Source organism: Scyliorhinus canicula, chromosome 8 (genome assembly GCF_902713615.1).
Source record: "Scyliorhinus canicula chromosome 8, sScyCan1.1, whole genome shotgun sequence".
Classification (NCBI taxonomy): domain Eukaryota; kingdom Metazoa; phylum Chordata; class Chondrichthyes; order Carcharhiniformes; family Scyliorhinidae; genus Scyliorhinus; species Scyliorhinus canicula.
The window spans coordinates 169,723,555-169,737,952 of NC_052153.1; the positions used below are offsets into that span (position 1 = coordinate 169,723,555).

Consider the following 14,398-nt stretch of genomic DNA (forward strand, 5'->3'; position numbering starts at 1 on the left):
TGTCCCCCAACATAAGAATATAAGAACTAGGAGAGGAGTAGGCCATACGGCCCCTCGAGCCTGCTCCGCCATTCAATGAGATCATGGCTGATCTTTTGTGGACTCAGCTCCACTTTCCGGCCTGAACACCATAACCCTTAATCCCTTTATTCTTCAAAAAACTATCTATCTTTATCTTAAAAACATTTAATGAAGGAGCCTTAACTGCTTCACTGGGCAGGGAATTCCATAGATTCACGACCCTTTGGGTGAAGAAGTTCCTCCTAAACTCAGTGCTAAATCTAATTCCCCTTATTTTGAGGCTATGCCCGCTAGTTCTGCTTTCACCCGCCAGTGGAAACAACCTGCCCGCATCTATCCTATCTATTCCCTTCATAATTTTATAGGTTTCTATAAGATCCCCCTCATCCTTCTAAATTCCAACGAGTACAGTCCCAGTCTACTCAACCTTTCCTCGTAATCCAATCTCTTCAACTCTGGGATTAGTGAATCTCCTCTGCACACCCTCTAGCGCCAGTACGTCCTTTCTCAGGTAAGAAGACCAAAACTGAACACAATACTCCAGGTGTGGCCTCACTAACACCTTATACAATTGCAGCATAACCTCCCTAGTCTTAATCTCCATCCCTCTAGCAATGAAAGACAAAATTCCATTTGCCTTCTTAATCACCTGTTGCACCTATAAACCAACTTTTTGCGACTCATGCACGAGCACACCCAGGTCTCTCTGCACAGCAGCATGTTTTAATATCTTATCATTTAAATAATAATCCCGTTTGCTGTTATTCCTACCAAAATGGATAACCTCACATTTGTCAACATTGTATTCCATCTGCCAGACCATAGCCCATTCACTTAACCTATCCAAATCCCTCTGCAGACTTCGGTATCCTCTGCACTTTTTGCTTTACCACTCATCTTAGTGTCATCTGCAAACTTGGACACATTGCCCTTGGTCCCCAACTCCAAACCATCTATGTAAATTGTGAATAATTGTGGGCCCAACACTGATCCCTGAAGGACACCACTAGCGACTGATTGCCAATCACAGAAACACCCATTAATCCCCACTCTTTGCTTTCTATTAATTAACCAATCTTCTATCCATGCTACTACTTTAACCTTAATGCCATGCATCTTTATCTTATGCAGCAACCTTTTGTGTGGCACCTTGTCAAAGGCTTTCTGGAAATCCAGATATACCATATCCATTGGCTCCCCGTTATCTATTGCACTGGTAATGTTCTCAAAAAATTCCACTAAGTTTGTTCGGCACAACCTGCCCTTTATGAACCCATGCTGTGTCTGCCCAATGGGATAATTTCCATCCAGATGCCTCACTATTTCTTCTATGATGATAGATTCCAGCATCTTCCTTACTACGGTAGTTAAGCTCACTGGCCTATAATTACCCACTTTCTGCCTACCTCCTTTTTTAAACAGTGGTGTCACGTTTGCTAATTTCCAATCCGTCGGGACCACCCCAGAGTCTAGTGAATTTTGGTAAATTATCACTAGTGCATCTGCAATTTCCCTAGATATCTCTTTTAGCACTCTGGGATGCATTCCATCAGGGCCAGGAGACTTGTCTACCTTTAGCCCCATTAGCTTGCCCATCACTACCTCCTTAGTGATAACAGTCATCTCAAGGTCCTCACCTGTTGTAGCCTCATTTCTATCAGTCGCTGGCATGTTATTTGTGTCATCCACTGTGAAGACCGACCCAAAAAACCTGTTCAGTTCCTCGGCCATTTCTTCATCTCCCATTATTAAATCTCCCTTCTCATCCTCTGAAGGACCAATATTTACCTCAGCCACTCTTTTTTGTTTTATATATTTGTAGAAACTTTTACTGTCTGTTTTTATATTCTGAGCAAGTTTACTCTCATAATCTATCTTATTCTTCTTTATAGCTTTTTTAGTAGCTTTCTGTTGCCCCCTAAAGATTTCCCAGTCCTCTAGTCTCCCACTAATCTTTGCCACTTTGTATGCTTTTTCCTTCAGTTTGATACTCTCCCTTATTTCCTTCAATATCCACAGTTGATTTTCCCTCTTTCTACTGTCCTTCCTTTTTGTTGGTATAAACGTTTGCTGAGCACTGTGAAAAATCGCTTGGAAGGTTCTCCACTGTTCCTCAACTGTTTCACCATAAAGTCTTTGCTCCCAGTCTACCTTCGCTAGCTCTTCTCTCATCCCATTGTAATCTCCTTTGTTTAAGCACAAAACACTGGTGTTTGATTTTACATTCTCACCCTCCATCTGTATTTTAAATTCCACCATATTGTGATCGCTCCTTCCGAGAAGATCCCAACAGATGAGGAACTTTCAGTAACTGAGGATAGAATTTTCCTCTGAGGCAGTTCTGATGCTGCGCAGATACAGGGTGAAACAGGTACTTCTATTTTCCTAGTTTTGGAGTCATTGCTCCTGTTGGGATTACCACCACAAAGGACCACCATCAGGTAGCAAAATGTGGCATTGGAGCAACACACCAACCACATTTGCATTACTCTGAAGGGCCCAAAGGATTTTGATGTCAGATGTGGGGAAATAAGGTTCTAATGAGCTGAAGAGAGAAGGAAATGATGGACCTTAAGTTATTGAGAGGTGATGATAACCTCATCCAGTTAGTGCCTCAGCTGCTGATAAAACGGTCCCAGCTAAAGAATCTTCTTGGTGGTATCTTTTATCAAAGACCTGGACCCAGGTTTGATTTCAGCCTTGGGTGGGTTAACATTGTCCCTGGATATAAAGGTTCATAAACTACTGATATGTTCTTGTTCTCATTTTCAAATGTACAATGTAGAAATGTGTTGGGATGATAGTTCATGGGCTATAATGCCACAAACCTCCAGTGTTTAGCTTTATTTACTGTGCTCTCGGAAAGGAAACCAGCTGTCCTTATCCAGTCTGGACTTTATGTAACTCCAGTCCCGCACCAACACGACTGACTCTCAACTACCCTCTGAAGTGGCCTGGCAAGCCATTCAGTTAGAACATAGAACATAGAACAGTACAGCACAGAACAGGCCCTTCGGCCCTCAATGTTGTGCCGAGCCATGATCACCCTACTCAAACCCACATATCCACCCTATACCCGTAACCCAACAACCTCCCCCTTAGCCTTACTTTTATAAGGACACTACGGGCAATTTAGCATGGCCAATCCACCTAACCCGCACATCTTTGGACTGTGGGAGGAAACCGGAGCACCCGGAGGAAACCCACGCACACAGGGGGAGGACGTGCAGACTCCACACAGACAGTGACCCAGCCGGGAATCGAACCTGGGACCCTGGAGCTGTGAAGCATTTATGCTAACCACCATGCTACCCTGCTGCCCTGCTGCTGTATTAGAAGAACATCAGCGCCACCGACTGAGGGAGACCAGGGATGGGCAATGAAGTGCTGGCCTTGCCAGTGACCCTCACGCCCTGAAAATAAATAACAACTGAAGTTGAAATACGTACTCTGGGGACAGCTCCAAGTTTAATCCTGAGCTGTGTTGAGTTAACTGCTGCCAGCCAAGCAAACAACAAGGCAGGTTGCCACTGTCTTTTAAAGCCTTTGGGTTTGGGGGCAGATGTACTGACACTGACAACTGGGAGACAGTTGCTGACATCAGTGACCTCTGGAGGTTGACTGTACAAGGGGGGGGGGGGGGGGGGGGGGCGTTTAGAAGTCCATCAGCACCCAAGGTCACGGGTCACACAAAATGAATGACCACTGGCAGAGGCACTGGGCTTGGTCTGGAACCTGGGAAACACTTCAAGGAATGAACATTTCCAGGACAGGAAGGATAAAATAAGACTTTTTTAAAAAAAGGCTGTTGGGAGGTGGATGGGGGTGGAAGGGGCATAAACTGGGACCACTCATGTCAGCCCTGTCTCGGTGGGCCTTATCATTTCATATTTTCAGTTGGATCTTTTCCGAGCAATCCATTGCACATTGCTGAATGGGGATTCCAGGGAAGGACCTTAAATCCAGTAATGTTTTCCAGTCACACATCTCATCCAATAAAGATTGCAGAGTAAGAAATCGGAAAGGTGTGGGGGCTCAGGTGTCGAGAGGTGTGGGGGCTCAGTGGAGCTGGGTGTCAGCAGCATGTGGAACCTGACATTGGGGTGAATTCTCCGCCTCCCCACCCGTGTGTTCCTCGGTGGCACGCTGTCGCTGGCAGTGGGATTCTCCATTTCCACAGCTGGGCAATGGGATTTTTCATTGTAGGCACCCCATATTGCCGGGAAACCCACAGGCTAGGGTGCGTAGTGGGGGGAATTGAGAATCCCACTGGCAGAGAATTCACCCTATTGTGTTTTTGGATGGCGCTGTCATCATGCAAAGCTATGTATATGAAAAATAGGAGGCAACCAAGGAAGAGCCTTGTGGACTGTGGGAGTGGGAGCACTGTGGGAGTAGTTAGAGAAGCCATTGCTGGTGATTCTCTGGCTCAGACTGTAAAGATTGAAATGGAACCCAGTGAGGGCAGCCCATCCAACTGGACAAAAGAGGAGAGATGTTGGTGAAGGTTGGAGCGGTCAGCCAAGTCAAAAGTTCCAGACAAGTTGAAAGGGATGGGGAGGGCTCTTCTACCACAGTCACAGTCTCATTTATAACTTTGAAGTGTGTTGTAGGAAGGAGTGGAAACCTAACTGATCTTAATAGTGTGACATGTGAGTATATCTTTAGAAATTGACACGGTGCTTAAAAGAAACTAGAAAAAGGCTTTGTTGACAGCACGTCAGTGTACCAAAAATAGAACACACATAGATTCCTCCCCCCACCATGCAACTATCAGGTTAGCAACTCTTCACATAACATCCTTGAGCTACTGTGAAACATAGGTAAACATGTGTACCGTTTGACAGAAGCCTCGTACACCCCACTGTCTCCAGCAACAGATTCATCGGAAACGGCAGCAGAAACACATGCTGTTTTTTCTTCCAGGAGATGTCCCACTGCTCCTCGTTGTAAATCAACACCTGCGCATGGAACACACAAGATCTCATCAACCACAAAGGCATCAACTGTAAGGTTTTCAACTGCTCGAGAGTTTCACCTTTTTTTCTCCCTCCTCTCACCTAATTTCTCTCCCTTTCTCACCAGAAATGGATAGCTTTTGTTGGGGGTGTTGCATCCACACGTGCTGGATGACTTCTGGTACTTTGCTCAAGTGCAGGACTGGACAGTGGGTGTGGGGAAGCCCCCTGCCCGTGGAGCAGAATAACAACCGAGTTTGATCCTTTCCTGCAGCAGAAGAAGCATTGACAAGGCATCGGGGTAGGGATCCTAGTTGACTTTCCCCTTTCGAACTGACACTACCACCTTGGGTAAGTTTAGTTTTTTTAAATATAATTTTTATTGGAATTTTTTACAGAAAATATAAAACATAACGACAAACAATGAAATGCAACAAAATAACCCATAATAACCGTACCACCCCCAGACCGTATCGACGCATGTATCCCATCCCCCACCCCCCCCAACCCCAATGAACAACAAAAGAACTTCAAAATAAATTTAAATTAAATAAACAAACATAGTCATTGTCCGCCCCCCCCCCTTTTCCCTCCCCCTTCCCCCCCTTTTCCCTTCCCGCCCCGGGTTGCTGCTGATACTGTCCCCGTACCCTATCGTTGAGCCAGAAAGTCGAGAAAAGGTTGCCACCGCCTAAAGAACCCTTGTACCGACCCTCTCAGGGCGAATTTGACCTTCTCTAGCTTAACGAAACCCGCCATGTCATTGATCCAGGTCTCCACGCTTGGGGGCCTCGCATCCTTCCATTGTAGCAAGATCCTTCGCCGGGCTACTAGGGACGCAAAGGCCAGCACACCGGCCTCTTTCGCCTCCTGCACTCCCGGCTCCACCCCAACCCCAAAAATCGCGAGTCCCCATCCTGGCTTGACCCTGGATCCCACCACCCTCGACACTGTCCTCGCCACCCCCTTCCAGAACTCCTCCAGCGCCGGGCATGCCCAGAACATATGGGCATGGTTCGCTGGACTCCCCGAGCACCTGACACACCTGTCTTCACCCCCAAAGAACCTACTCATCCTTGTCCCAGTCATGTGGGCCCGGTGCAGCACCTTGAATTGGATGAGGCTAAGCCGCGCACACGAGGAGGAAGAATTAACCCTCTCCAGGGCATCAGCCCATGTCCCGTCTTCGATCTGTTCCCCCAGTTCCCCCTCCCACTTAGCTTTCAGCTCCTCTACTGACGCCTCCTCCGCCTCCTGCATAACCGTGTAGATATCAGATATCTTCCCCTCTCCGACCCAGACCCCCGAAAGCACCCTGTCGCTCACCCCCCTCGCGGGAAGCGAAGGGAATCCCTCCACCTGCCGCCTAGCAAATGCCTTTACCTGCAGATACCTGAACATGTTCCCCGGGAGGAGCCCCCTCCCCCTCCATTACCCACTTGCGCACCATCGACACATTGACCGCCCAATAATACCCCGAGAGATTGGGTAACGCCAGCCCCCCCCCATCTCTACCCCGCTCCAAGAAGACCCTCTTCACCCTCGGGGTCCCATGCGCCCAAACAAAGCTCATGATGCTGCTCGTAACCCTTCTAAAAAAGGCCCTAGGGATAAAGATGGGCAAACACTGAAAAAGGAACAAGAACCTCGGGAGAACCGTCATTTTGACGGACTGCACTCTACCCGCCAACAATAGAGGCACCATGTCCCACCTTTTAAATTCCTCTTCCATCTGCTCCACCAGCCTGGTAAAATTAAGCTTATGGACAGTCCCCCAACTCCTGGCCACCTGCACCCCCAGGTATCTGAAACTCTTCACTGCCCTCTTAAATGGGAGTCTCCCAATTCCCTCCTCCTGATCACCCGGGTGTACTACAAATACCTCACTCTTGCCTAAATTTAACTTATAGCCCGAGAAGCCCCCAAATTCCGCTAACAGCTCCATCACCCCCGGCATTCCCCCTTCTGGATCCGCCACATACAACAGCAGGTCGTCCGCATACAGCGATACACGATGTTCCTCCCCACCCCGCACCAGACCCCTCCATCTCCCTGACTCCCTCAACGCCATAGCCAAAGGTTCAATCGCCAGTGCAAAGAGCAAGGGGGACAGGGAGCACCCCTGCCTGGTCCCACGGTAGAGCCTAAAGTACTCCGATCTCCTTCCATTTGTAACTACACTCGCCATCGGAGCCGCGTAGAGCAGCCTCACCCATTTGATGAATCCCTCCCCGAATCCGAACCGCTCCAGCACCTCCCACAGGTGCCCCCACTCAACTCTATCAAACGCTTTCTCCGCATCCAGCGCCACCACTATCTCCGCCTACCCCTCCACTGCCGGCATCATAATAACATTTAGCAGTCTCCGCACATTCGTGCCCGCGACATCGTCGGGGGCAAAGCCCCTCCCTCCCATGCCTCATTGAAAGCTCGCACCAACAGGGGGCCCACCAGATCCGCATACTTTTTATAAAATTCTACCGGGAACCCGTCCGGCCCCGGCGCCTTACCTGACTGCATTTGTCCAATCCCCCTGACTAGCTCCTCCAACTCTATCGGCGCCCCCAGCCCCTCTACCAGCTCCTCTTGAACCCTTGGGAACCGTAGCCTGTTCATGAAGCTCTCCATCCCCCCTCTCCCCATCGGATGTTCTGACCGGTACAGTTCCTCGTAGAAGTCCCTAAAGACCCCATTTACTTCTGTCCCCTTCTGCACTACATTCCCACCCCTATCTGTCACTCCACCAATTTCCCTAGCCGCATCTCGCCTGCGGAGCTGATGCGCCAACATCCTGCTCGCCTTCTCCCCATACTCATATACCGTGCCCTGCGACCTCCTCCACTGTGTCTCTGCCTTTCTGGTGGTCAACAAGTCAAATTTGGCCTGCAAACTGCGCCGTTCCCCCAGCAGCCCCTCCTCCGGTGCCTCCGCGTATCTCCTGTCCACATCCAGGAGCTCCCCCACCAGCCTCTCCCTCTCCTTCCTCTCCCTCCTTTCCCTATGGGCCCGGATGGAGATCAGCTCCCCCCGGATCACTGCTTTCAGAGCCTCCCAGACCATCCCCACCCGGACCTCCCCCGTATCATTGGTATCAAGATTTGGGTAAGTTTAGTTGACTCAGCAGTGACTAGGGGCCAGGCCTAGAACCATTCTGATCAGTTCAATGACAGGAACCGCTGTTCCACCTACAAGTTAAGCTGTGGAAGAACTTTCTTTAACCTTCCTAAAGCGTATAATTCAAAGCGGCATGCGGGCACAGAGGGTTCTGTCATGCCTCGCTGCATGAGGGACTGATTTCCAGTAGGATTCCTTCTGTACAGAACCATCAAATCATGGAATGGTTTCAGAACAAAAGGAGTCCATTCAGTCTGTCATGTCCGTGCTGGCCCTCTGCAAGAGCAATTCACCCTTTGCTTTTTCCCCATCGCCCTGCATTTCCTTTCAGAGAATTAGACAATTTTCTTTGGAAAGTCAATTGAATCTGCCTCCACCACACTTGCAGGCAGTGCATATCAGACCTAACCACTTGCTGTGTGAAAAAAAGCATTTCCTCACGTCTCTATTGACAATTACCTGAAATCTGTACTCTCTGGTTCTCAATCCTTCCACCAATGGGAACAGCTTTGCTCTACTCTTGTCAGTCTCCTCGATCACTCCTCTCACCTTCTCTTCTCCTAGGTGAATAGCCCAAGCTTCTCTAGTCTATCTGTACAACTGAAAGTCTTCACCCATGGAACCATTCTTATGAATCTTTTCTGTACCCTCTCTATTGCCTTCAATTCTTCCAAAAGTGTGGCTCCCAGAACTGGGCAGAGTTTTCCAAAAAAAATGGCGAAATGTCAGGTTCCGTCTGAAAACCGGTGTGCTTCTCTCTAAAAACACAGCCAGGTTTTCTGATCAGATCTTATGACACTGTCCAAAATAAATTGGGGTGGAGAGGGGGGGGTGGAGGAGAGAGGCTTATGCCATCAATCTGGCAGGGCGGAGCTTAATAGAGCCAGCAGGTGGGTTCCACAGAGATTGGGCCCTGATCTGCGAACAAAATAAACTCCCTCCCACACACCCACAACGGACCCCCCCTGCCGTCCCCACAACAAGCTTCAGAGCGGCCCCCTCCGCATCACAGAGGTATCAGGGGAAACTCTCGCTCCCCACCCCCCGCTTTGTCCCCATCATGCAACCCTCTCCCCCCCCCCACCCCCACGATACATTAAGGGAACCCCCCGCCCAATCCAATGGAGGAGGGTTATCCCCATGACACTGCCCAGCCTCGGCCCTCAACCCCGGGGCCTCCACATATTCTGCACCCCCAGCGCAATCATCACGACTGTTTTTCGTTTTTGAAAAACAAGTAGTGATTTGCGCCTGTGTGAGGTCAACTCGCGGGGGTGAGGGGGGAGCATTCCACGGGGCTGTACGATATGGCGGAAAGCCATTTAATGATATTGTAATGTATTTAAAATCATGCACATCAGGTTCATGCCTCTTCTGGGTGTGAACCTGATTATGTCACCAGCAGGGGTGGGCTGGGGAAGATCTCAAACCCCATTACGACCCTCTTGCAAGATTTTGTGGCCATAATGGGCCCAGAAAATCCTGTCCTCTATTCTAGTTGAGCCTAAAGTTGTGTTTTTACAGGTTTATCATAACTTCCTTGCTTTTGTACTCTATGCCTCTATTTACAAAAGGCAGGATTTCTGAATATGGTGGGAAAGAGGACTGAGGTAAAGATCAGTTCTGATTGTTTGAATGGCAGGGCAGGCTTGAGATGCAGTCGGATCTACTCCTCCTCCTGTTTCCTCTGTTCTTATATTAATAGTAACTGTACTTCAAAGTTGCGCATTGTGTGTGAAGCATGCTGTGAAATCCAATATATATGCAAATTTTTTTTCTTTATATTTCACTTTCAGATTTTTCTTTCCCCATTTCTGGTTTTCATTTTCTTTGTTTTTTTGATACCTTTTAATCTTTTTCCATTGATTAAGTGAAAGTGCTAATTTACATTTTGCAAACTTGATTTCTCTGAAGTGCTTTACTCTCCTTCGGGAAGTGTCTGTGTCCCCGACAACAAGATTTCCAAGGGCACCCCCCCCTCTAACAGTGAGAGTTATTCATGCCATAAGATCTGTCATGTGAGAATACCTTTAAGAAATGGATGTATATAAATGGGTATGTATAGAAATATCTGTTGTGAGAGTACCTTTAAGAAATGGGTGTTTACTACTGAAGTGATGTCAGAGAGTGGGTGGAGCTGGGCTGTCAGTTAGCTTTTTACTTTCATTTTAGGCTGTTTGCTGCAGGGTGTGTTTTAGTTTCGTTTTCAGTGCTGGATAGCTGCAGTCACAGCCAGAAGGTGCATGAAAATCTCTCTGTAATCTAAAGGCTTTAAATCAATCCTGGTGATTTAAAACTAATAACAGTAGTGACTTTAACCGAATGTGCTTCTGAAAAAGGTTTCGTTTTTCAGTCGTATGGATGTTAAAAAGGAAAGCTTAAAGGTTTACTTAGTGTTGTAGTCTGTGGGGTTGTATTTGAATTGATGGTTGCTAAGATATTTGGGCCTCACGGTAGCATGGTGGTTAGCATCAATGCTTCACAGCTCCAGGGTCCCAGGTTCGATTCCCGGCTGGGTCACTGTCTGTGTGGAGTCTGCACGTCCTCCCCGTGTGTGCGTGGGTTTCCTCCGGGTGCTCCGGTTTCCTCCCACAGTCCAAAGATGCTAAATTGATAAATTGCCCGTAGTGTCCTAAAAAGTAAGGTTAAGGGGGGGGTTGTTGGGTTACGGGTATACGGTGGATACGTGGGTTTGAGTAGGGTGATCATGGCTCGGCACAACATTGAGGGCCGAAGGGCCTGTTCTGTGCTGTACTGTTCTATGTTCTATGTTCACTGTATATTTCGAAAAGGTTAACTTGATTAATAGAATAAACATCATTTTGCTTTAAAAAATACTTTTCCATTTCTGCTGTACCACACCTGTAGAGTGGGCTGTGTGCTCCCCATACCACAATCTAGTAAAAGTTGTGGGTCATGATACACTTTGGGGTTCTCTAAAGCCTGGCCCATAACAGATCATAGTCTGGGATTTTCCCATTCTTTCCCCCGCGCGACATGAAAAATCCTGCCCAAAGTCAAATTTTCTGTCCTATTCACAACTATTCCCACTGTGGGCAGGACTGGAAAATCACAGCTAGAGGGTCATCTATGGCACAGAATGAGGCCATTCTGACCATCAGGTCCATGCTGGGTCCCATAGAGAAACCCAGTCACTCCCAAGCTCCCGCTTGGGCCCAGCAACCTTTCTTTCGAGTGCCTATCCAACCTCCTTTCAAAATCATCACTTGGTTCCGCAATGACTGCCCTCATTCGCAGCGAGTTACAGGTCATTACTACTTGCTGCATAAATAGGTTATTCTTGACATCCTCCCCGCATCATCTCTTGACCAAACTCTGAAATCCCTCATCCTTGTGCGCTAGAGCTCTGAAGAAGTTATACGGACTCGAAACATTAACTCCCTTTCTCTCTCCACTGGGTGCTGCTAAATTCCAACATTTTCTGTTTTTATTTCAGATATCCAGCATCCGCAGTATTTTTACAGAATCATAGAATGATACAGTGCAGAACAGGTTCTTCAGCCCATCGAGTCTGCACCGACACAAGAAAAACACCTGGCCTGTCCACCTAGTCCCTCTTGCCAGCACTTGACCCACAGCCCTGAATGTAATGACATGTCAAGTGCTGATCCAGGTAATTTTTAAAGGATGGGAGGCAATTCAACTCCACCACCCTCCCGGGCAGGGAATTCCAGACCATCACCACCCTCTGGGTAAAAAGGATTTTCCTCAAATCCCCCTTGAACCTCCTGCCCCTCACCTTGAACTTGTGCCCCCTCGTAACTAACCCTTCAACTAAGGGGAACAGCTGCTCCCTATCCACCCTGCCCATGCCCCTCACAATCTTTTGCCTTTATTGAAATAACTGATGGACGTCAAACATTATAAGCGACACCGTTGTAAATGCCCCGCAATGGTTGGCACCATCTGCCCGACATAACGGCTGTCTGGAGCAACCAGGAAAGGTGGAAGTGGTGGAGATTGTATAACTAGATGACACCGGCCAATTTTGCACAGACTTGGATGAAACCTGGAACTTTGCTATTCCCTGAGCCATGTGGAGCTGTACACAAATTAGGTTTTCATCAAAGTAAAAATGAAGTGAATGCTAATGATATTTGTGCTGGTTGCCTTTTGCTGGACAAATAAGCAGAACTCACGTTGACAGAGTTCCAGTGGAATGTTAACCATAGCCATGAGATGGCGCTACAATTCCATTTTTAAAATTTCAATGAATAGAAGGCAACATTTGTTGGCAACACTGTACATTCACAGTTGTATGTGCAGGCCTATGGGGGCAATGTGCAGCATTAAATGCACATTTACTTTCAAGAACTATTATGTGCCATGAATCAAAATAATACGTTGCAAAATCACATTTTGTTCTGCAAAGTCATTAATTAATTGATCCTTCTTAAACTGAAGAGATTTGTAAGAAGTCTTGCAACACCAGGTTAAAGTCCAATAGGTTTGTTTCAAATCACTAGCTTTCAGAGCACTGCTCCTTCCTCAGATGAGGAAGGAGGAAGATACACCTGAGGAAGGAGCAGTGCTCCGACAGCTAGTGATTTGAAACAAACCTGTTGGACTTTAACCTGATGTTGCAAGACTTCTTACTGTGCTCACCCCAGTCCAACACCGGCGGCATCTCCACATCGTGAAGAGATTTGAGAATGTGACAGAATATGCAGGCGTTTTAAGGCAGGATCTTTCCCTTTGCTAAACTGCTAGAATTTGTGAGCTCAGTATAACATTGTAACAATTTTGTTTTTTGTCTTGACTGAATAGTACCAAATCGCAGGAAAATAAGTTGTGAAGAGGACGATGGAGGCTACAAAGGGACACAGATAGGTCTAGTGAGTGGGCAAAGGTTATGGCAAACGGAGCACAATGTGGGAAAATGCGGAATTGTCCATTTTGGCAGGAAGAATAAAAAAGCAGCAGATTATCTAAATGGTGAGAGATGGCAGAGCTCTGAGATGCTGAGGGATCTGGATGTCCTAGTGTGAGAATCGCAAAACGTTAGTATTTAGGTCCAGCAGGTAATTAGGAAAGCTCATTGAATGATATCGCTAATTGTGAGGGGAATTGATTACAAAAGTAGGGAGGCTATGCTTCAGTGAAAGCACATCTGGAGTACTGGTCTCCTCATTTAAAGCAGGATGTAAATGCAGTAGATGCGGTTCAGAGAAGACTTGTCAGACTAATACCTGAAATGGGCGGGTTGTCTTATGAGGGAAGATTGGACAGGTGGAGTTTGTATGCACTGGAGTTTAGAAGAGTAAGAGGTGACTTGAAACCTATAAGATTTTGATGGGTATTGACAGGGTGGATGTGGAGGGGATGTTTCCTCTTGTGGGAGAATCTAGAACTAGGGGTCACTCTTCAAAAATAAGCGGTAGCTCATTTAAGAGAGAGATGAGGGTTGTGAGTCTCTGGAACTCTCTTCCTCAAAAGGTGGTAGAAGCAGAGTCTTTGAATATTTTCAAGGCAGAGCTGGTTAGATTCTTGATTAACAAGGGGATGAAAGGGGCTGGTTTAGCTCACTCAGCTAAATTGCTGGCTTTTAAAGCAGACCAAGCAGGCGAGCAGCACGGTTCGATTCCCGTACCAGCCTCCCCGGACAGGCGCCGGAATGTGGCGACTAGGGGCTTTTCACAGTAACTTCATTGAAGCCTACTCGTGACAATAAGCAATTTTCAATTTCATTTCAGGTTGCCGGGATAAGCAGGAATGTGGAGTTGATGTTACAATCAGATCAGTCGTGATTTGATTGAATGGCGGAGCAGGCTTGAGGGGCTGAGTGGCCTATTCCTGCTCCTATTTCACATGTTTGTATGTTCATATGAATATTTGGCAGCAAAGGAAATCTTGGCACAGTGGTTAGCATTGCTGCCTACGGCGCTGAGGACCCGGGTTCGAATCCTGGCCCTGGGTCACTGTCCGTGTGGAGTTTGCACATTCTCCCCGTGTCTGCGTGGGTTTCACCCCCACAACCCAAAAGATGTGCAGGATAGGTGGATCGGCCACGCTAAATTGCCCCTTAATTGGAAAAAATAATTGGGTACTCTAAATTTTTTTTAAAAAGGAAAGAAAATCTGTCACCCTTATTGGGCAGCACGGTAGCATGGTGGTTAGCATAAATGCTTCACAGCTCCAGGGTCCCAGGTTCGATTCCCGGCTGGGTCACTGTCTGTGCGGAATCTGCACGTCCTTCCCGTGTGTGCGTGGGTTTCCTCCGGGTGCTCCGGTTTCCTCCCACAGTCCAAAGATGTGCGGGTTAGGTGGATTGGCCATGCTAAATT

At 47.5% G+C, this 14,398-nt stretch overlaps 1 protein-coding gene across 4 annotated transcripts in view; it reads right to left on the minus strand.

Moving 5' to 3' along the window:
• Positions 1-14,398, minus strand: part of LOC119970694 (protein WWC2-like) — a 352,064-nt gene that overhangs the window by 22,821 nt on the left and 314,845 nt on the right. For all 4 annotated transcript variants that reach the window (XM_038805719.1, XM_038805718.1, XM_038805717.1 and 1 more), the window contains exon 12: positions 4,859-4,982. In XM_038805719.1, coding sequence (XP_038661647.1) covers positions 4,859-4,982 — 124 coding nt within the window. The remainder of the gene's footprint in view (positions 1-4,858; positions 4,983-14,398) is intronic.